The sequence below is a fragment of the Bidens hawaiensis genome, unplaced genomic scaffold (genome assembly GCF_021521415.1).
Source record: "Bidens hawaiensis isolate Kalapana, Puna unplaced genomic scaffold, B.hawaiensis_p1.1 tig00020557_1, whole genome shotgun sequence".
Classification (NCBI taxonomy): Eukaryota; Viridiplantae; Streptophyta; class Magnoliopsida; order Asterales; family Asteraceae; genus Bidens; species Bidens hawaiensis.
Window position 1 is genome coordinate 201,714 of NW_027493148.1, and position 22,696 is coordinate 224,409.

At 32.9% G+C, this 22,696-nt stretch overlaps 1 protein-coding gene and 1 pseudogene across 2 annotated transcripts; one reads left to right on the forward strand and one right to left on the reverse strand.

The window, feature by feature from the left end:
• Window positions 1-1,831: 1,831 nt before the first annotated feature.
• On the reverse strand, window positions 1,832-6,584 carry LOC143561151 (putative methyltransferase PMT14). Its single transcript, XM_077049285.1, has 7 exons — window positions 6,297-6,584; window positions 4,531-5,185; window positions 4,231-4,441; window positions 3,820-4,102; window positions 3,003-3,389; window positions 2,350-2,427; window positions 1,832-2,255 (listed from the first exon to the last, which is right to left on the reverse strand). Exons 2-7 carry the CDS (start codon window positions 5,167-5,169, stop codon window positions 2,030-2,032), a joined length of 1,824 nt encoding a protein of 607 aa, XP_076905400.1. The 5' UTR covers window positions 5,170-5,185; window positions 6,297-6,584; the 3' UTR covers window positions 1,832-2,029.
• Window positions 6,585-17,606: 11,022 nt separating this feature from the next.
• On the forward strand, window positions 17,607-20,762 carry LOC143561146 (S-norcoclaurine synthase 1-like; annotated as a pseudogene). The gene is made up of 5 exons (XR_013140244.1): window positions 17,607-17,737; window positions 17,812-17,896; window positions 18,711-18,859; window positions 19,512-19,836; window positions 20,541-20,762. The product of XR_013140244.1 is annotated as an S-norcoclaurine synthase 1-like (transcript).
• Window positions 20,763-22,696: the final 1,934 nt, after the last annotated feature.

The following is a 22,696-nucleotide window of genomic DNA, read 5'->3' on the forward strand; positions in this document are numbered from 1 at the left end:
AGATCTGGGTTTTTATTCAGATCTCAGATCCGATTCTTATTCAATTTCAGATCCATTTTCCGATTCAATTTCGATCCGATTTCGAATTCATTCTCAGATCTGATTTCAGATTCAATCTCGGATCCGATTTCATTCCTTCAATTTCATATTCGATTATGGCGAATCAAACATCTCGTCTCGATACTCATGACCAGCAAATCACTCAATTACAGCAAGACGTTGCTGAAATTAAGGCAACGTTAAAGGTTTTGGAAGCAGATCATCTAGAATCGATCGAATTCCGTAAGGCGGTTTTGAGTTGGATGAATTCACAGGAGCATCGCCACGACACACGTTCGTTGGGCTCGGGGCTTTCTGATGAAGGTTTTTCTGGTTCGGGGACGGGATCTGGTCCGGTTGCTCCTCCTGTGGGTTTGCCTGAGGCTGTGAACAAGGTGCAATTGCCTGAGTTCACTGGTTTCGATCCGCAAGAAAGGATTCAGCAGGCCAATCTGAATTTTGATATCCACACTTTAGAGAAGAAGAAAAGAGAATTGGCGGCAAAGGTATCATGTTCGCGATCTGCCGAAAACTCAAACAGCCTTGCAAATTTGATGCCGGTTAGGGTTGATGGGGCTATGTTGGATGATACACACAAGAAGTTGGACTCAGGAACGGTGGTGGGCCACGGTGTGACATTGACACTAGCTCTGGAACTGGATTGTCCGGATCTGGACTCGCTGAAATGCTCGCCTCACAACTTTCATGTTGGAACGGTTCTGAATTTGGTGTTCACTCCATTTGATAGGGGAAAAGCTACACTGTATCATCGTCCTCTCAACAGACCGTGTTTGAGGTTTTCAGTTACGTGGCATCTCTAGGTCATGCATGGGCAGCCGCGGCCACCAGAAGACGAATCTGGATTCCGGGTCCCGTTTCTGATCAAAGTCTTGGGGACAAGACTTTTTCGAAGGGGGGAGTATTGATAGGAATCATATCCTAAGTCTACTCTAATTGCCATTGTCTATTAATAGAAGGGGGGGGTAGTGTAATTAGTAGTTCTATAAATAAGGCATTAGTCTCTAGTGGAAGGGAGGAATAGAATTGGTTAGTTATTAGGCTCATTGCCATGTGCATGAGAAGGGCATAGCCCGGGACCACTTAGGTGGTTAGTTATCTTGTAGATCCTTGTGATCATCATCTTCTCCGTAATAATATTTCAATTCCACCATTGTTGTTCATTTTGAGCTTCGATTTAGTTTCAATACCTATCAAATCTGCTTATAAAAAATAAGTTTAAACTTAAGACAAGTGATATCGATTTCATTTTTGATACAAACAAGTAACTGTTGATTGTTCAAAATCACAATAATTTTAACTTTCATCCAAACGAACCAAACTTAACTGTACTGTTCAGTTTGGAAATAGTCATAAACCAGATTGAAAGGAAAAAATAATTCAAACAAACCTATTTGATTAGAGGTGCACAAATCATTTTTTATTTCAAAATCCAATTCCGGGTTTGGACGTTTGGTCAACAAAGTCAAGAACCGGGTCTGGTAGAAATCGATTCCAGATATGGTTAGGCTTTTGAACAGTCGGGTCCCGGAATCGACCGGAACTTCGTCTGCACCCACGGGTCAGGTAGGACGAGTCCGGTGATCTGGAACCGGGTTTTAAGCAGCATTTTGCATTTTGTTTACGCCCAAGGATACATTTTGCATTTTGTTGCCATACAAGCTACAACAATAATGGTCCTTGATATAACAGAAAAGAAGAAAACACATACATATACACAACTGCATTAGTCCAAATCCAATAATGCAAAAATAATTCATATAAAGCTAAACAATAAAAACAAAAATAACCCTGCTAGAGGTAGTAAGTTTACAAACACTTGAAATAACTTATGATCATCTTACATCTACAAAACAGACCCATAAAGATATGCAAGTTCCATTTCGAACCTAACGCAAATCTAGATTTTGTTGACTTTGACTTACATAAAAAACACTAGTTTGTTGACTAATATCACATATCATTTATTAAATTACTCACTTGATGTGTCATTCCCAACCCAATATTGTTTAGATGCCACGAAGATTTTCTTGGGGACAAAGGGTCCATCTTCATGATCTAGTAACTTAACATCCCATCTCATACCTGCTGCAATTTTCATCACCTTGGTCAACGCGTCCACTTCGTCTCTCAGGATCACTACACCTTCCGGTCTTAATATTCGGTCCATTTCTAGAAGGATGTCTTCCAGATCACACCTGTTTAATAATAATTTTATTAATAAATCTGTTTAGCTAATTTACCTCTAAGTCACACAAATGAATACTCATTATTAAAGATTGATACACTTACCTGTTTTCATACAAGCTGAATACACCATTGCCATGAATGAGGTCATACGTTCTTGGGTAAGTCGAGAAACCTTCACACCTAATAGACAGGTGACAGCTATTAGAAAATATCGCACACGACAAATTTAACAATAACTGTATGAACATGTAACTTATTCTACAAATTAAGCAGATAGTATCATTAAAGGTGTCAATTTGGTTTTGTATATGCCTAAAACCGGTCAAATGAGAATTGTAAATGAACCGAACAAACACGAAGAACATATTTGTGATTAGCTTCAACTGAACAAACGCTTTTGAAAGCAATTATACAAACAAGGTTTTCTTGTTCATGTATATTTTTAACAAAAGTAAACGAACAAACATAAATGAATTTTAATGAACGAATGAGACATGTGTTCATGTTTGTTCATTTAACCAAATGAACAAAAAAAATTATGTTCGTTTGTTTATTAAATAAATTAAATTCTCGCCAAACAGTTCAATTCTTCACGAACTGTTCATGCCTAGGTGGAAAGTTGCCCTAAGTCTATCTGATTCACACTTGGATAATTATTGTAAGTAAAATAGTTTTTGCAATCATAACTAACACATTAATTATTTATAAAAAAACTTCATAAAATGGACAAAAATGAAAATATTTATGGAACTCACCAGTCATGATATATACCGATAAGACCTCGTTCATAGACAACACCCAATGTTTTTGGAGCAATAGTGGGGACCACATTCATCACCCACAATTTATTTGAGTCAACTGCTGCAGCAAAACCTCCAAGGCCAGCATTCATATCCATAATGTTTCTGTATCTTGAAGTGCCAATTAACCGATTTGCCCTTTTGTAAGTGCCAACGTACGTTTTCCAAAGTTTACTATCTTCTTGATAAGATTCAACAGAAACATCTGGAACGAGTCCTTTAGATACCCGAGGTGGCACTGCTTGTAGCCTTGCTGGGAATTTCTTTAACTCCCCTCCCGCCACTTCATTTGCGTTCTTGACTTTAGGGTAGGGAGTTACACATGCTTCCATTTCCTTGTACCTAAATTACATGTAACACAGCTTAAGTATTTTAGGAAACCGAGACTACAAATCACTAATGCCTGTTCAATTATGATATAATATAAAATTGATCTCTTTCAAATATTTAAAAACTCTTAACAACAGTCATTTTATTTATTTATTTTATATATCTAGTATTTAGTATTATTTGAGGGTAGTTATGTCATTTTGTGGCTACATATATGTAAATTGGTTGTTACACATATATGTAATTCGGTTATTACAATTTACACATATGAAAACATGTGATTTAGTTTTCAGCACTTCAATAATAAACAAAATAATTCTGCACATTCCAAATATAGCTAAACATGAAGCACAGAGAAACAAATGTTTGTAATAATTTATTTTGTTATTTTTTTGTTCAACTACAAAAAATAAAAGAAAATCTAAAAGGCTCAGTGACTCACCAGACATTATCAGCATCACTGGATTTACAGAAATCTGCAGATTTCATTTGGCAAGATTCAGCATTCACCTTTTTTCTCCAAATAGCTATATCTCCCTTCTCATATTTCTTCTCCCAGCATAGAGATTCAGCAAGTTTTTCAATCTTTCTTTGCTCTGCTTTCAAATCCTCTTTTGTTCTTTTCCATGTCTGATAATATGTCTTCCAATTGATTGGAGGACCCGACAATATCCAAAATCCACCAGGTCTAAGAACTCGATCAACTTCCGTTAAATACATCCCATCTGCACATAATTTTAAATCGTCATAATTATGTGTTTTAAAGGATTTGAATACTTTATTACTTTTAACCAGTATACTTTTTGGAATCTTGCATATTACATACGTAATCAATAAAAGTTAAATTACTCACTGTTTTCGCCCCATGGTATTAAGCATCGTGAACACTGAGCCATATCAAATGATCTTGCCGGAAAAGGAAGTTTTATTGATCCAAGAACACCAATAATAGCAGGCACTCCACGTTCTAAAGCAAACTGCACTTGCGCTACATGGTTATCCCTGGGTGCAAATGACATCGCTAACACATTTCTTTTCATCAAGTAAGCACCCCAGCTTGCAACCTATGTTAACATTGTTAAAAAAACAGAATTCTTGTTAAAGAGAAAAATAGATAAACTTGTAAATAGACAGCTAAGTAAACCAAACCTACCCCACAACCAGTATCCAAAGCCGTTCTAACAGACCCGTCTTTAATCGGAATCACTGTTGCAAGTTCATCAATATATGCATCTGCTCCTTGAGGGAACATAGTTCCGCCACCTGGAAACTTAAAAACATTGCCTTGAAACTCAACCCAATGTTGATTTGCCTTCTCAACAGTTAAATGTTTAAAAGGCACATTAGCATAGTGAACATAATCACGCCCCTTTGGCCATGGGAATGGAGTTGAATACCCCTTTGGAGCTGGAATCAAACACTTCAACTTCTCCTCTTGTGGAGGGCAATGTCTTTCTCTATACACCATGTTTTCTCTCGGGAACCGCATGGCTCGGTCTTGTTCATGGCAGGGTGTGTAGTCGGTGTATTTGGCATCACACGCTTTGAACATTTTGGACTTTGGTTTGGAAGAATCAGGAATTGGAATGCTGTGATGAGGAGTGAAATCAAGGGTTGAAAAGTCATCTTCACACTCGGTTTTCTTGGTTATGTCCATTGCTATACTGTCTCCTTTTCCGAAACCACTTTTCTGCCATGTTCCTAATAAGTAAAAGAAACAGCAGAGCCCAAATACAATGATTATAGATAATGGGCTTCTTCTTCTATTTGCTGGATTGTTCTTAGACCCCATTTTGTGCTTCAGAGCCCTATAATAAAGATCAAACGTCAAAAAGAGTTAGATGAAAACAAGATTTAGCGACACATATGAATTCAAGAATGTTATGGTTTGTAGAAAGTCAAATCAAACCATAAACAGAAACATAGCATTGATTACAAGAGACCTAACAGGGCATTTAATTTGGGAGTAGAATCTTGTAGGAGTGTGCATGAAACCGAAAAAACCGAACCAAAATGACCGGACCAAAGCAAAAAATCAATGGTCTGACTTGATGTTCCGTAAAAACCGAACTTTTGGTTCGGTTTTGGTTTTTGCGTGTAACTAATAAGAAAAAACCAAACCGAACCGAACTTATAGAATTTGTTTTTTTATTTTACATTATAATAACAGTTGAATATACAGTTTAACCCAAATATATTATCCCAAACGAATTATTAACTATTAAAACAATTTAGGCCTAAATTCATTATTATTGGCCAAATTTATTTTCAGCCAAAATTTTTCAAGCCTAAATGGCTAAACCGAAACTGAAAAACCGAACAGTTCTCAAAAACTCAAAAAAGACATTTCAGATTTTGGTTCGGTTTTATGAAGAAAAAGCTAACTATTTTAACTCACCAAATCTCTAGAATACTTTGCTTATGGCATGCTATAAGAAAAACTGAGATCCAGATAATAACTTTATAAGAAAAAGGCTAACTGTTTAGTAGATCAAGAAGAAAAATCACTCTTATTCAAATTTCCTGAAAAGGCATCTAAACTTATAGATCAAGCTAAACATCTATATAACCTAATCCTACTTCAAAACCTCATCACAAACCACCATTCACGATCCACATCACATCAATCGAACACAAAAACAATTAAAACAACACAATCTCACTACACCAATCCATTTCCCCAAAACAATCACCACAGCACATCAAATCAATCCAATTCACAACAACAAATCAACAAACTCATAGCAAAATGTAACCATTCATGATCGAGATCACATCAACTGAACACGTAAACAATCAAACAACACAAATCTCGGTTCATCAATCACACTACATCAAATCAATCGAATTGACAACAGCAAATGAACAATCACACAGCAATAAGTAAGTAAACTCAGACTAAAAACTAATTAAAAGTACCTGACGGATTAAATCGTAGATCTAAGATTTAACCTAAGTTTTTCCCCAAATTTGGCATCGGAGAGAACGAACGAAAGGCGATAGTAGCTTAGTAAGAGTGTGAATGAGTTACAGGTAAAATTGATTGATTTAATATATATATAGTTGGATGGATGAATAATAATAATAATAATATTATGATTATATAATAATATAATAATATTGAGGATGGAAGTTGACGTAATCCAGAGAGTGAGACGACGGTCGTCGGTGGCGGTGGAGATCTGCGAGACAGCCTGGACGGACGGAGGAGATTCTAACTCTAATTCTAATTATAACTTTATATATATACCAATTTTATTTTATTTTTATAGCGGCTGAATTCACAGCCCATGTATTTTTCCCTATAATTTAGCTAAAAATCACTATTTCATATATTTGTCTATCATTTTTTAAAATTCTTTCACATTCTATTCTCTATTTATATCCATAAATTAATTCTTTATTAATTTTTTCTCTTTTGTCTTGTTATATAATAAATGGTGATTGGGAGATAGGTGATATATTATACGGTATAGATCAAAAGTGAGTCCCTATATTTGGGGTTTTACTTTAGTTGTCATATAACTCATCCATATAATAGGGAATGGATTGGAGAAATGATTTCGATGGTTTTCTTAAAATTTACCCTAAATTATATGAGTTTGATAAGTTTAAAGAATGGGTTGAGAATGCTCTTATAGCCATTTTGGACTTGTTTTCTTCTTTCCAGTTAAATCCGGGTGTAGTATTTTCGGAAAGTTTGGTAAAAAGGAAAATTGTAATTGTAATAAAATATGTAGAAAAATACTATGTTATAATTATGAAATAAAAAATAATAGAAGGATGTGAGTTAAGTATTGTGAGTTTGTCGGTTTGAGTTTTGAGTCTATCTAGGTTTTCGTCTCATCATGTGTTATGCTAGAACATTCTGTTTTTGTGACGGCACAACAACTGCCAAGTGGCAGCCGGTAGTATGATTTTCTCGAGAAACGCCTAAGTCACTTGATTAAGACAACATAGTCACGTCAGAGTAAAGCAACGTGGTTCTTCAAATCTAGAGTATATTTATATATTAAGATATAATATAATTAAAATCGACTTTAATTTAGTATGTTGCAATTAGAATAAGTGTTAGATATTTAGTTACTTAACTTAATTATTTTGAGTCATTACCATTAATAAGAGAGGAGGTCAAGAAACATAAATCTACATTTTATTAGAAGTTGACATATGACAACTCAGTTTATTTGTTTATAACAATAGGATTCGACCATGATTAAGAATTATTAGTTTTTTAATTTTAAATAATAAGTTTTTATTCTTTTTATTAAAGAGAAAGATATGTATACCTTATGCATGTTTATTGTTAATTTTTTATAGATTTTTCTCTACTTTATACAATAAGATTAGTAAAAAAATTAAAATTTTAGCTAGTTACAAACCATATTTTTGTTAGTGTATTCTAGATGGTTAATTAACCTGGTAAAATTAGTTTGTGATCTTATAAATTTATTGAATTATTGAGCAAGATCTAAGAAAAAAGATGACATGTTTTCAGTAATTTATAATTTAAATAAAAAATTAGGTTAGCTGTGTTGGTTTTACCTTATGACCTAGTGATGTTTATCGTTTATAAAGGTTGTGGAGGTTGTGTGAGTTCAGATACTTGAAAGTAGAAGAATATGATAGTTTTTAGGTGAAAGTAGATAGTTAGGTGAGTTTTAAGTAGTGTTATTGAGACCGGGATTCGGTCTACCGACCGCTCTGATTCTACATAGTTCGCTCGGCTTCTAGGGAACCGGCCGGCCGGACTGAAAAACCGGACCGGTTGAACTGGTTTTCTATGGAAAAGAAAAATATATATTTTTTATAAAAATCCTTTTTTCAGTTCGACCTGTCATTTTTTTACCAAAGTTATTCGGCCGGTCCGATCGGTTGTACCGGTGAACCGGTAGGCCGTCCGATTCGGTGTCCGGTCCAGTTATGAAAATATTAGTTTTAAGGGGGTGTTTGGGATTCCTTATTTTTTTACTTTATTAATAACTTATAACTTATTAAATTGGTTGTGGCTCAATGGTAGAGCACTCACTTTACTAGAGAGAGGTAGGGGGTTCAAACCTCACTACCACCAATTTATATAGGAGATATGAGGGATGAGCCAGGGTTCGAGTCCTGATCTCACCCGGTTTTACCGGCTCCTCGCTGTCGTGCCGTTTGGCGGGCGTGGGGGTCGGGTTTTATCCGGTGAATCCCTCAATAGGTGGACCGCTAGGGGTTCCGTCCGTCCGGACTAGTGGCCAGATCGGGCTACCTTTAGCCATTGGAGCCGCGTACGGAGTACTCGGCGTTACTTAGTTGGCCGTTCAAAAAAAATAACTTATAACTTATTATAAGTTAACAAAAAGTGTTTCTGTTTACTTATTATGTGAGAGGATATGTTAATAAGTTACACATTTGTAACTTATAACTTTTCCTTATAAGTTATAAGGAGGTAAAAATAAGAAATCCCAAACACACTAAGTTTGAAATAATTGTTGTTATAAAAGCGATGTTGCTATTATTTGATTTTTTAATTAGTATAATAAGATTGTGAGTGCCATTTTACCAAAAAAGAATTGAAATCATAAGAAGATATAAAGATTAAATATTTAAATTGGGTTGGTTACAATTTTCTCTACCGACATGATGGGTGTGGGACAGAGAAACTAAATTTCAAAATGGAATTTATTAGGTAATGCGGTCCTTATCAAATCATGCTCCACCATTCTCATTAATTGCATGTGACTTTCACTTACATAGTTAAATGTCAAAGTCAATTGAAAACTTTTAATTGTGTTTGGATCCAAGATATTTGTGAGCTCCTATAATTTTTAATTTATGGGTAAAGGTGTTGTAAAAATTAATAATGTTTGGTTTCTTGAGATTTAAGAAAGCTAGCATTTTTATTTTATTTAGTTGGGTTTTGATTTTACCTTGATTAATAAAGAAACAAGAATAGCATTTGCAATGAGTATGGTACTTGTGTGTTCAACTTTTTTTGGTTTATGTTTTGTTTTTATTATATCATTTTAAAGCCTTGTTTGATTGTGAAAACGCCATAATATTATCAGAACTGGTTTGGTTATCAAAGTGGCAATGAAGGTACAAGACTGAATTGACAAATCTATGTGTTAACATGATTAATAGCATTCATTTCAGCAAAAGAAATTCAAGAAGCAATAGGTTTAAACAAATTCTGAAAAACACATTCGAAGTCGAAGTTGATACAAAAGAATTTAACACTGATGCATTTGGTCACTTGAAAAGATATCTACTTCCACTATATAGTTGAGAATAAATGGATTCATTAAAGGAACTGAGAGGTTATTCGTAGAGACAGTAAAAACATGTAAACTAACGAACGGAATTCATGAATAAGATAACCTCACAATTTTGAACTAGAAACGGAATAGAGAGTCGTGTGAAGAGTTAGAATTAGGGGAGCTGCAACTTTGTGTCAGGAGATGAAAGCCAAGGATAAATAAAAGTTGTCGGGAGATGATTTTCGGTATGTTTGTTTATAGTTCACTCTCTATATGTCGGTATTGAGAAATCGGTGTTTAAGAAATCTATTCTTGGATAAAGATGTTACCTTTAAATGTTAATTTGTTTGGTTGGCTAGTTAATTTCAACACGATTTCTACAGGAAAGGCTTTGACAACTCGAAGGGTTAGCATACCATTAACATTATGCATGTAAGGCCCTGAACCCGGTAGCCCTACTTTCGCGTCGGATTTACTCATAAACACAGTTCTTACAAATCAGAGTTCATTAAAACTTTCGCGGAATATAAAAACTTTCTTAAAACATTTCATATCAAAACACGTCTTGTCTTAAAACATCATTTTGCCTTTCAAAATAAACGAAACATTAAACTTAAACATCTTGAGTCTTCCGATGCCAGCCTCTTATTCAGTGCCACGTGTCTCCTCAAGCGAGATGCCTCCTCCTACTCACCTGCGTGCATACTAAAAGTCAGCTACGCTGAGTGAGTTCTAGTTAATCAAGCAACTTGTCATACAACCACTACATGCATCATACACGTATCCGAAGACACGTAGTCCACTATCTAACCTGCTTACCTTACCACTTAACCTCTTATTTACACCTACCACCTTACCACTTTGCCACTTTAATAACGTATAACGTTATGCCACTTTGCCACTTTGCCACTTTAATAACGTTTAACGTTATGCCACTTTGCCACTTAATAACGTTTAACGTTATGCCGCTTTGCCACTTTGCCACTTTAATGACGTAGTCACGTATAGGTTTACCCTACCACGTACTATCGTCATGCCACTATCACTCTTACTACACCCTTGCCACTTCTAACACGCTCTACCTCTACTTATCTACAACATGCTTCATATCATTTACATAATAAGCAAGTCACATCATAGCATACATACACACTAATAACCACTTGGCAATCACTGTCCTTGGCGATGCGTGCAATATCCGAAGATCGTTCACGCACCAACAAGTATTATATAATAGCTACCTCGTATAACATCTATAGCATACACTTACCACTTAAGGTAAGTGTATTCACACTTCACATCGAGTATGCACACAGCCCCGAAAACATAACAAGGAAATGGGGCTAGAAACTCACCTGAACTCTGCTTCTTCCTCCGATAGTTGTAAATCCCTTCTTTAACTGAGCTCGGCTAACTGTATAAGTTACACGTATCAATACTCGCATGATTTAATCTGGTGGCCTAGTATTAGATTACTTTTACTTATCGTTTTAATTTATTTTCTAATCGAACTTGACTCTAGGCGAAGTTAAACCTTAGGCGAACTTAGCTTTAGGCGAAGTTGTCATCAGGCGAACTTAGCTTTTAGGCGAAGTTGTCATCAGGCGAACTTAGCTTGCAGGCGAAGTTGTCATCAGGCGAACTTAGCTTGCAGGCGAAGTTCATCAGGCGAACTTAGCTTGCAGGCGAAGTTGTCGGCTGCAGCTACTGTTCGTCCTTAATCGTCTTCGTTTCTTAACCAAATAACTCGATTTAGGTATCCACGGAATCGTCTGACCAGCGCCTACAAACCCCAACCATCAAATCGACCTAACATCGATGTTTAAAGGGTGCGATTTAGGCATATAGGTTACGGGTTCTTTTATCAATCGATTAACCCATCAAATCGTAACCATTTTCAGTAAGTTTAGCTTTGTTGGATTCGTTTTTACCATACAAACACAGATCTGTCATTTCTATACTAATCCAAACCTAAACGAACAAGTTCTCGATATAAACGTACCGTAAATGAGTCGAACTACGAACACGAGCTGGTCTTGTTGCTTTGGTTCGTCACGACGATCTAGCACCAACGAGCTCGGGTCCTCGCCTTTGGATCTTGGTTCGGGTTGTGTGTGTTTTGGAGTGTGTAGAGATTAGGATGGATAAATGGATGGAATGGAAAGGATTGGGGTTTAAGGGGGTATTTATACTCCCTTAAGCCCATGAACCGAAGGCCCATATTTCCTTTTGGTCCATGTCTAATCCCATCTAATTATCCTACTAAGTCTTCATATTTTGCTATTATTATTATCGTTCCACTAACTCGTTTATTTCACCCGACAAAATAATATAATAAATATTACTTTAGAAATTTCGGGATGTTACAATGCACATGTGTGTTTACGTGTGATGTATAGACTATTGTATTCCCTACATGTCTATTGCCGGTGACATGCCCTTGAAGAATTCGATATGGGTACAAATCAACTCGTGGTGAAAGTTACTCGATGATGGATCTATTAGAGTTTTTGAAGATATTGGCCGAGACCAAATCCTTTTAGAAGATAATTCAAGCGATTGTTTTTGAAACTTGGTGATTTATTTTAAAGACTAGGAATGACAAGGTTCTCAAAACATAAGTACACACTCGAATATAATGCTATAGGGGATAAAGATGAACACTTCCTAAGGATAAAAAATAGAGGGAAAATTCAATCTCAGTGTAACTTGTGTTCTAGGTTCAAATTTTGTAGTTCACTAATAAAGATTAAAATGCGGTTGATTTTTTTTAAATGTTGGCTACCATATTTGGTACTATACTAGGGTATATACCCGCGTGACACGCGGGTGGATTAACATGTCACTAAACATAATCAACTTAAACATAAATTTAAACAAACATAATATTTCTTTAACAATTAAAACTTGATAGATTTACATTGTCACTAAACACCTCATTATACCAACCAAAAAGTAATAAATTTACATTGTCTTAATATTAAAAACTTCCAAATTACAGGAAGTTAATTTGAACCTAACAACCAAAACACATTAACAAAATAACTAATAATGTTCTTTGCTATTAAACAATCATCAACATCTTGAAAACTTCAACAAAAAAATCCATTTTTCTAACACACCTGAAAATTGTTACAACACAATAGCAGATTATATAAAATATAAACCAAACAAAACAACATGTGTAATAATTAGTAACATATAAACATTACTAAAGTTGTTATATGAAACCAATAAAACTTAACTTCTAAATTATAGTTATTAGAAAGTGTAAAGAGGTGTTGACCATATACTACTTGTATTAAATCTAACAACAATATCTAAAGAATTTATATTTTACCTTAAGTTCATCATCAGACTCTAAATTGTTTGGAAAATCTTCATAATCACTTTTATAGTTACAACATTGTTCTAACCATTTGACCTTCAAACTCACTTCCGCTTCCAAATCAAGATGTGCAACTTCTTTTCTTGCATTAGATAACTTCAACAAGTCAATCTCTCTCAACATGATTAAATCATCACATGACAATAGTTGTTTAGGCTTAAAATTCTTATACTGTCAATTCTCAAACCTGATAACAACCTTGTTTTGATAAGGGCAAAAAACCCACTCCCTGTGTTACACATGGGTGGAAAACATGTCAACAAACATAATAAATTTAAACAACAAATTCAAGCAACACGATACTTCTTCAAACTTTCGGACCAAAACGTTAACAATTTACATTGTCTAGATCATAAAAGTTAAAAGTTACAATAAGTTAACGTACATTGAACAACAAAAAAATAGCAACAAAAGACATAAACATGTTCTTTCATATTAAACCATCATCAACTTCTTCAAACATATACCAAAAGAAACTCATTTTGCTTCACCACCTGAAAATATAATAAAACAATAGAATCCAAATTAAATATACCATAATAACATATTTAATAATGAGTAACATTTGAACATTAATAAAGTTGTTTTTATTAAAACAAAATAACATACAACAACAAACAAAGTAAAATGACAACATAAAACATATTTATAACTTAAACCATTAAACAAAAAGATATATCAATAAAAACATTTTTTGGCCATCATTTTATACCTAACAAATTTGATACTCTTTTAAAACAACCTGTTTTGAAATATTTTTAAAATAGTTACAAAATATAAAAAAATTGGAATTAGTCAACTTCAAAAAAATTATGAAATATTTTTTTTTTGACCAATCTTGCAACAAACTTTTAAATCACTGGCATTAATATTTTGTTAAACTTGGAAAACTTAAATACGTTTTACAATAAATGAATTTTCAAATAACTTTGGAAAGATTAAAAAATTTTATATTGACTTTGAAAATAATTAAAGGTGAAAAAATATGACACAAAATCAATGAAAACAAAATATAAACGTATATGAAATAAATTATCATATATTTTTAATATTCTTTGAAAACATTATGAAGACTTAGACTATCAAATTGTTTGGATGCTATATTTAGAAGATTTATATTATGTTTAAAAAACTTTTTAGTTAAAATGGCTAAAAATATAATAAGTGTTTATTATAAATTAGTTAAAATAGATAAAAATATAATCACTGAATTATGTTTCAGGTGTGGAATCTCATAATCAATTAAATCTACTATAAATAATAACAATAAGAAATTAATATGTGATTAATTTAATTTTTGAAAAACAAAGTGAAATGTATATTAATAATTCATTGAAAAAATTACATGGTTGCAGCGAAAATATTGAAATTTGGATGTAATTATGATGGAATATCAATGAGGAATACGATATTGAATGGTAAACTTATAAGTGACCGAAATTTATGTTTAAATTTGGTCTTCCATGTAAAGATAGAAATAATTTGACATATCTTGATTCATGGGAATAATAATATTAATAAATTATGAAAAGTTGTCATGTTTAATAATATTAACTAAATCATATATGCCGAATAATATTTATAAATGATGATAAAACGGTTATATAATTTATGATATATTAAGTATTGATTATTAGAAATTATGTCAATTTAAATATTGTGTTATAAAATAACGTGGTTATTATTTTAGTATTAATTAATAATTAATATTCACGTAAATTAAAGTAAGATTACATTACAATTATGGCAGATATTTTTAGTTTGATAATCAGTTTTTTAAATATTAAAATGATAACTTATTCTATTTTATTAAATAAGTTAAATATGCGGTAAGTTAAACACACATAATTAAAAATATATATAAACTGAAAAAGTAAAAAAAATTATGAAAACTATACACAATTAAAACCAATTAAATTATCATTAAATTACAAATTTTTTAATAATATTAAAAAGATTAAAATCAACATTAACACCAAATTAAATTTGTAACATCTAAACTTGGTTAAAAAATTTGTAATGCCAGTTAATTTAGACATAATATTTAAAACATGAATAATGACCAGAAGTTTATACCTAATTTATTTTGGTGATGACTAAAACAACATCATTTTTATAGTAACGAATAGTTTATTGCTCTAAAAAAATTATATATACATAGAGATAATTACAAAAGTTAATGCCAAATCACAAATATTAAAATCAAATCGGTTCTAATTTTATTAATATGACTAATTAATTTAGAAGTAATTAAAAAAATGAAAATCAAATCGGTTAATTTAAAAACTTCAAAAACCTATGGAAAAATTTGAAATGAGTTTAAAATTATGGAGTGTATTAAAACCTTTAAAACTTTGTTAAAAGATTGGTCAAATTGCAAATTTAAAGGGAGTTTAATATGTTAATTAAATTTTGGAGTTAAACATATTAATAAATATAAAGCAGATCGTTTTGTAAATTATGAAAATACGGTTGTTAATAATATAGTCAAAGTTTAAATGTTTAAAATTTATTTTTGTAAAGTTATTATTACGCAATTATTTATGTAAAGTTAAATATTAATATAAAAGGTATTAACATAATTAAAAATGGTAGCAAGAAAGTACTATAAATAAGTAAATGTTATTTAGTATTTAAAACGATTTACCTTAATAGATGATCAAAAACTATTTAATATAAATAGTCAAATAGTAAATGAGGTGGCAAAATGTAGTTAAAATTTTCAGTTGGTTTCTTTATAAAGTAAGGAAAGTCAAAGTATACAAAATGTAATAATGGAATAATTAAACTATATAAATTACAATATATATGTAAATGTAATTTAAATTTAAAAACTTATTTTTAGAAATGGTCGGAAAGCTATTTAAGTTGGAAAGTTAATTAAGTTGTTAATTCGTTATTTAAACAAATAAGGATAGTCAAACTCAATAAATTGTATTAATGGGATACTTATATGTGTAATTTATGTATACTAAGGCACGACGGAAAAAAATATACATCAAGATATCTCCGATGTACATCAATATATTATTTTATCTACAAATAATGAATATAATTGAATATTCAAAAAAGAAATATACATCAATATAAAAAATACATCTTATAAAGTAATCCTCAATCCATGAATATTAGCTTGTATCAGCGGGACATTAACATGAAATTATGAAGTAGAATATTAATGTTGATATTATGGAAAATTTGACATTTAATTTATAACCGAAAAAATTGAATGTCTTACCGAAAAAAAAAACAATATAATGATAATAATCATGGTATCTCATATTACATCTATAACAATTTCCATGTTTATAAACTTGTAAGAATAACCTCTTGTCCAATCTGAGATAGTAACCGTAACATATGTATAAATCAAAGCAATTTAAAAGTCAACATTGAATTGCAATTTTGGCAACGATTTTTGATTTTAGAAATCGGTTGGAAATAGTAATAAGAAAAAAAAGGCCCAAGCCCAAGATGAAAAGGAAGGTGGAAAAAGCCCGAAAAACCTAATAAAGAAAGAAAGAAAAAAAAAACAATGTTGTCTAGAATCGAACTTTTTGCCCTTAAATAATAAACGGTTTTAACAGTCCGAAAAAATATCGTTTTTCATTTTTTACTCATACAAAAAAACTTATGGTACAGAAAACACATGGTTTCAACTTCGGAAAAAAGCTTTAAGTTCAATCGACATTTACGTACAATACAGTCCATTAAAAATATATAAATCAATTGTGACGCTTAAACCTGTTTCATATTAAGTAGCCTTGTCACTGACCACAAAGTACTAACATTCCAGTTCTTCATGAATTGACACAATCAACAGTTCCTTCTCTTGCTTGTTTGTCACTATGTTAGAGCCACAATTGATAACCCTTTTTGAGTATACGACTGTGCATACTTAGTTACTCATTCTACATAACCCTTTTTGCCAAGTTATCAGTTCCGCACCACAACAATTGCTCTTAGTTGAGTAATTATGATGAAATGTGCAATATTCATTATGGTTCGCACACTTTCAACAATTGATGTTGTCAGGGCTGGCCCAACAAGCTAAGCAAGAAAAGTTAGGGCTTTAGGCCCCTATATTACCCTTTACTTAAAATATAAACAATAAAAATATAGAAATTTAAGGGCAAGTTTTGTTTGTTTTTAAATATTTTTTTTATATTAAACCAGTTTATCTTTAACTTAACAGAAAATCTAATCTAACTTTGTGGAAATGACGTAAAAGTGTTACGATATATGAACTTCATGAGTGTTCAGTATACTTAATAAAGTTAATGATCTAACCTACGTTGGTAATATAAATTGCAATTTTAATACTTTAAATCAAATCATTGAACCTCGTGAACATCGAACATACATGTAACGGATATCCATGAATAAATCACCTTTGTTTGATAGGTTCCGGCAATTAGCAACAGTTGAAGTATCTGCTGCTTGCCGTTATGCAAACATTCTTTATCGAATGTTTCCAAGACATGTGCACCCAATTGACATTACAACAATGAAATAAACAAAATACTTATTTCATCACATCTATCCGCTAATATATAATGCACCTACGTTTCACTATAAAGACACAAGTTCATTCCAGCAATGGCCATAGATAATAATAGTAATAGTAATAATACTGGTGAGATACATAACAGGGCCGGGTTTAGCGGTTCAATTCCGGTCGACAACGTCCAGGCACTTGCTTCGGAGGACCCGAAAAATGTTCCGGTTCGGTATATTCGACCCGAGATTGAATAGAAGAGATTCTATACGATGAATCACTTCGGATTCCGGTGATTGACATTAGCAAACTCATGGTGACAGGAGAAGCTGGCTATGATGATGAACTGGCTAAACTTCATGCTGCTTGTAGAGATTGGGGGTTCTTTCAGGTAATTAATATATGCCAATTGCCAAGGCGGTTTTTACGAGTGCAGTGAAGTGCATGGGTTGGTTCGGTTTTAGCTAAAACCGAACCAAAAATGGAATTTATGTTTTTGAGTTCTTTTAAAACCGTCAGGTTTGGTTTTTTATTTTTTGGTTTTTAGTTGAGTATGGCTCGGTTCCGGTTTCTTTGGTTTTTGATATTTGTGCCTCAAAATTTTGGGGGAAAGATGGCAAAAAAGTAATGAATTTAGGAATAAATTTTTTTTGTTGCTTTGTAACTTTATTTGATTATTTATACATTTGGAGTAAATTATTTGGTTACGGTGTATATTATATTATAATGAATTACTTGAAATTCAAAATAAATATTAAAAATCTGTAAGTTAGGTTAAATTTTTCGGTTATAATCATATGCAAAACCGAAATTTAACCTAGAGTTCATTTTTTAGAGAAACATAACTAAACCATTGGTTTTTGTTTCGATTCATTTATATAAGATTGATTATTTTGGTTTCAAAACAAGTGTAGGTTATATTGCTTAAAACAAGTGTATGTTATATAACTTTGTGTATGTTGTATATTTATTGAACTTAAATGCGTTGATATATGCTAATATATTGAGTAGAAATTATTTTTTTTAATATAAAAAAATAGTATTATATGAATATATTGTATTTATGTTGAATAAAATGAAGAATGTGTAAATAAAAAATAAAAGTAAAGTAGTGTTTTTATTTTTTTAATTATTATAGTTAAATTAGTTAGATATATTAATTAGATATATTTATTACGATTATATTAGTTGTATTAATTGGAGAGAGAGAGAGTGCATTTATTGTTGCATTTACATCTTTTTTATTTATTTTTAAATATTTAAAACTTAATTGGGGAGACATGCTCTTTATTTTACCATTGCCAATAGAGCAAAGGAACCTCAGATTTTGGCCTCAAAATCCCATTTCCTTCAGGTAAAATTTGTAATTAGCAAGTATATATTCTGTTTAAAACCTATTATTTTTATAAAAGTGTTTGTTCGTTTATTTAAATGAAAGAATATGACACGTATCTCGTTTGCTCATTTATGTTCCTTCACTTAAATTCTTTTGTTTACGTTCATTCGTATAAGTGTGTTTAATTTCGTTCATTTATACATTCATCTAAAGTTTCAGGCCTATTACAAATTATGAAATTAATCTAGTTCTATAAGACAAAAATTTCACATATTACAATTCAGTGTTGATTTCATAATTTTTTAGGCCACATAGATTGATGTTCATGTTTACTTTTGTATGTGCTAGTAAATAGTTTGTTTACTCCATTTACGAACAAACAAAACGTCACAAACACGTTTATTTTCTGAACGAACGAACACGACCAAGAAACATCATTTGTTTAATTGCATATGTTCAATCGTTTGTTTGATTTACGTTGAACAAACGAACATGAGCATGCCTATTTGTGTCTATTCGGTTCATTTGCTATCGTGTACCAATCTTGTTATTGATCATTACTTAACAACGTAGTCATTAAGACGTCAACAACTTGGTGCATAAAGAGTGGTTTCATCATTTCATCCAATATTTTTTTTGTTGTGGCTTGATTTTTATTTATGTTGACCAGGAAAACCTTAGACGAATACTCGAACAAGTTATACGGCGTTTCAATGAAACTCTTTAAGTTAATATCTATAAACCTTGGGATAAAATCTGAATCAGGTGACAAAGTGTTTAAGAATTACTCGCAAGGCATCAGAATGAACTACTATCCACCATGTCTGGAAGCCCGAAAGGTTTTAGGATTGGCACCGCACTCGGATGCAACTGGGCTAACCCTCTTGGTTCAAGTCAATGAGGTCCAAGGGCTACAAATCAAGAAGAACTCAAAATGGGTGCCTATAAAACCCATTCCCGGATCGATTATTGTCAACATTGGTGATGTCGTGGAGGTAATTGATCAATCACCAAAAGCATATTTACTTCTCAATGTTGTTTTTCAAATTTAGACAAATAGAACCAAATTTAACAATTAGATTTAGAGGTGGCGAATAACGGGGTGGATTGACCCAAAACACTTTCATATAAACAATTTCAGACTGGTTAAAATAAACATTTTGTCCATTTGATGTTTTGAACGAGGTTTTCTCAAAATGTTCACCACAAATCTAGTCGACCCGTCTACTTAATAATCATTACCCAAATAGATCATGCAATATCTTGTCGAGACTTCTGGATATTTTGGACAAAGGCCATTGAACCTCATGATCTTTTAGACGTCTTGACTAGATTTATTTTGGAGTCTAATGAGATTTAACTCGTCTTCTGTCGGGATTTTTTTGGCTTTCGCCGAGATTTGTTTGACACGTGGCAAAATCTTATTTGTTGAAATCTCATTCAGTGATGATTATTAAGTAGACGGGTCGACTGGATTTGGGATGAACATTTTGGGAAAGCTAGTTAAGTGAATATTTTTGTTTACATTGACCGGTAAAAAAAAACATTTTTGTTTTAGATCCTATGCGATAAAAATACAATTTCAATAAAAATAAAAACATAACCTTAATCATTGATATAGTAGTGGTGATTTTGTGGTTGGGATTCATAAATATTTTGGATTTTTGATGAAACTATATTAGCAATTGTATTAAAACAGATAATGAGCAATGGAGAGTATAAGAGTATTGAGCATAGGGCTGTAGGTGACTTTGAAAAAGAGCGGCTCTCAATTGCAGCTTTTCATACTCCGGGCCTTGAAACCATGATCGGGCAAATGTCTGATTGACATAAGACAATTGATGCACCCGAGTATTTGAAGTTAGTCATTAGTAGCAAACTTGATGGCAAATGTCTGATTGATCATATGAAGATCCAATAGAAACTTCAATTTCGCCAGAAGTTTTATGATTTCGTAGCATTTGTTTTGTATCTGTTGCAGATAAGTTATTGAAACAATGTTACCATTGCAAGGTGTATCAACCTATGACTTTATAAACCTGTGACTTGTTGGATATACAAAATTTATGACTTGTCAATCGACTTTTAAAACCTATCAACACGTATAACACGTTCATAGTATGATTACAAAATGCAAACCTCTTAACTCGTTTGACACACTTCAATAAAAATAGTTACAAAAAAGGTTCAAGCTACACAACTTACATCTGATACCGTCGACTATTCACAAACATTATTATGATTTAAAAATCATGCCAAATAAAATAAAGTCGGGAACAACAAAATGACGAAGGGAATGTGGCTACTATTGAACAGTAGAAGCACTTGAGCTCGTTCATTCTGATGTCCTCACCATTAAACAAGCGTCAATTTCAGGTATGAAGTATGTAGTTACATTTATTGACGATTATTCTCGCTACACTTGGATCTATTTTATGAAAGAGAAGGCTGAGGTATTTGAAAATTTTAAAGAATTTAATTTGATCGGTACCTGAAGCACAAGCACATTAGAAGACAGCTCACATGCCCGAACACACCTCAACAAAACCGGTGAGTTGTAAATGAGTATAAATTAAAACAGAAAACATATGGTTCCGTGGAACGGTTCAAAGCAATACTTGTAGCCCGTGGTTATGGTATTAACTTTGAAGAGACATTCAGTCCTGTGGCCAAGTTAACAACTGTTCGAGCATTGTTAGCTGTCGCTATTAGTAAACGGTGGACGTTGGCACAAATGGATGTCAACAACACATTCCTTTATGGTGAGCCCGATCATGTTACGGGTTGAAGCAATCACCAACAACATTGTTCGGTAAGATTTGGAGTCAAATGGTTTTATACAAAGCCATGCATATGAAAGTTTATTTGCCAAGAAAGTAGGTGACAAGGTTGTGATAGTTATGGTTTATGTTGATGATTTAACTATCAGTAGAATTAAATGACGAAATTGTTCAACTCAAGTCAAATATGTGTGTGTGGTTTCGAAAGAAAGAATTGGGCAAGCTGGTAAGGTGATGGGGAAATTCTGCATCACACAAAGTATGCGAGTGACATGTTATTCAAATTCGGTATGAGCCCGTGTAAAACCGTGCCAACACCAATTGAAGCCAGGTCTTTGAAATCGTTACAAATTTTGCTGAGAGTCCTAATAAAATTTTTGTTTTCATAATTTCCTCAAAAGCTAATATAATTATCTACATTATAAAGATTAATTATCAATACCACTTAGACCATGTGTACTGGCGCGTTATGGCTCCAAAACGCGGGGGGGAACACCGCCCCCCCCCTGCGTTATGTTGAAGTGAATTTTGGGCGCGTTGTATCTAAAACGCAAGAATGGCACGCGAATCAAAAAATGTTACCGTTAAGAGCCGTTGGATTTAAAAAAAAAATTAACTATATTTATACTATATAAACAAACCAAACTCATATTTTTTAACACATTCCATCCAATCTACCAATTTACACAAATATTTATATCTTTTACACTAATATTTCTATCATCATGTTTCCAAACAACAACCAAAATATTCTCGATTTCGGTCAATATGCCCGTCAAGCCAACCAAAATCCACAACCGAACCAATCTACCGCGCCGACGCCAACCGTACCCGTCCCGCAAATGTATGACCCGCAAATGGCCGCGTACTTTGCACTTCTACAAAACTCTATGCCAAATGCGGTGCCCGGTTTCCAAAACCCATCGACAAACATTTTTGCGGGTTCGGGTTCCCAACCCGCCCCGGAGACCCAACCCGAGGTCGAGTTCGTGCCGGAGACACAACCCGAGGGCGGTTCGAGCCAACGCGGACGTTCGAAAAAACACGCAAAGAAGCCCGCCGGCGAACCTCGGGT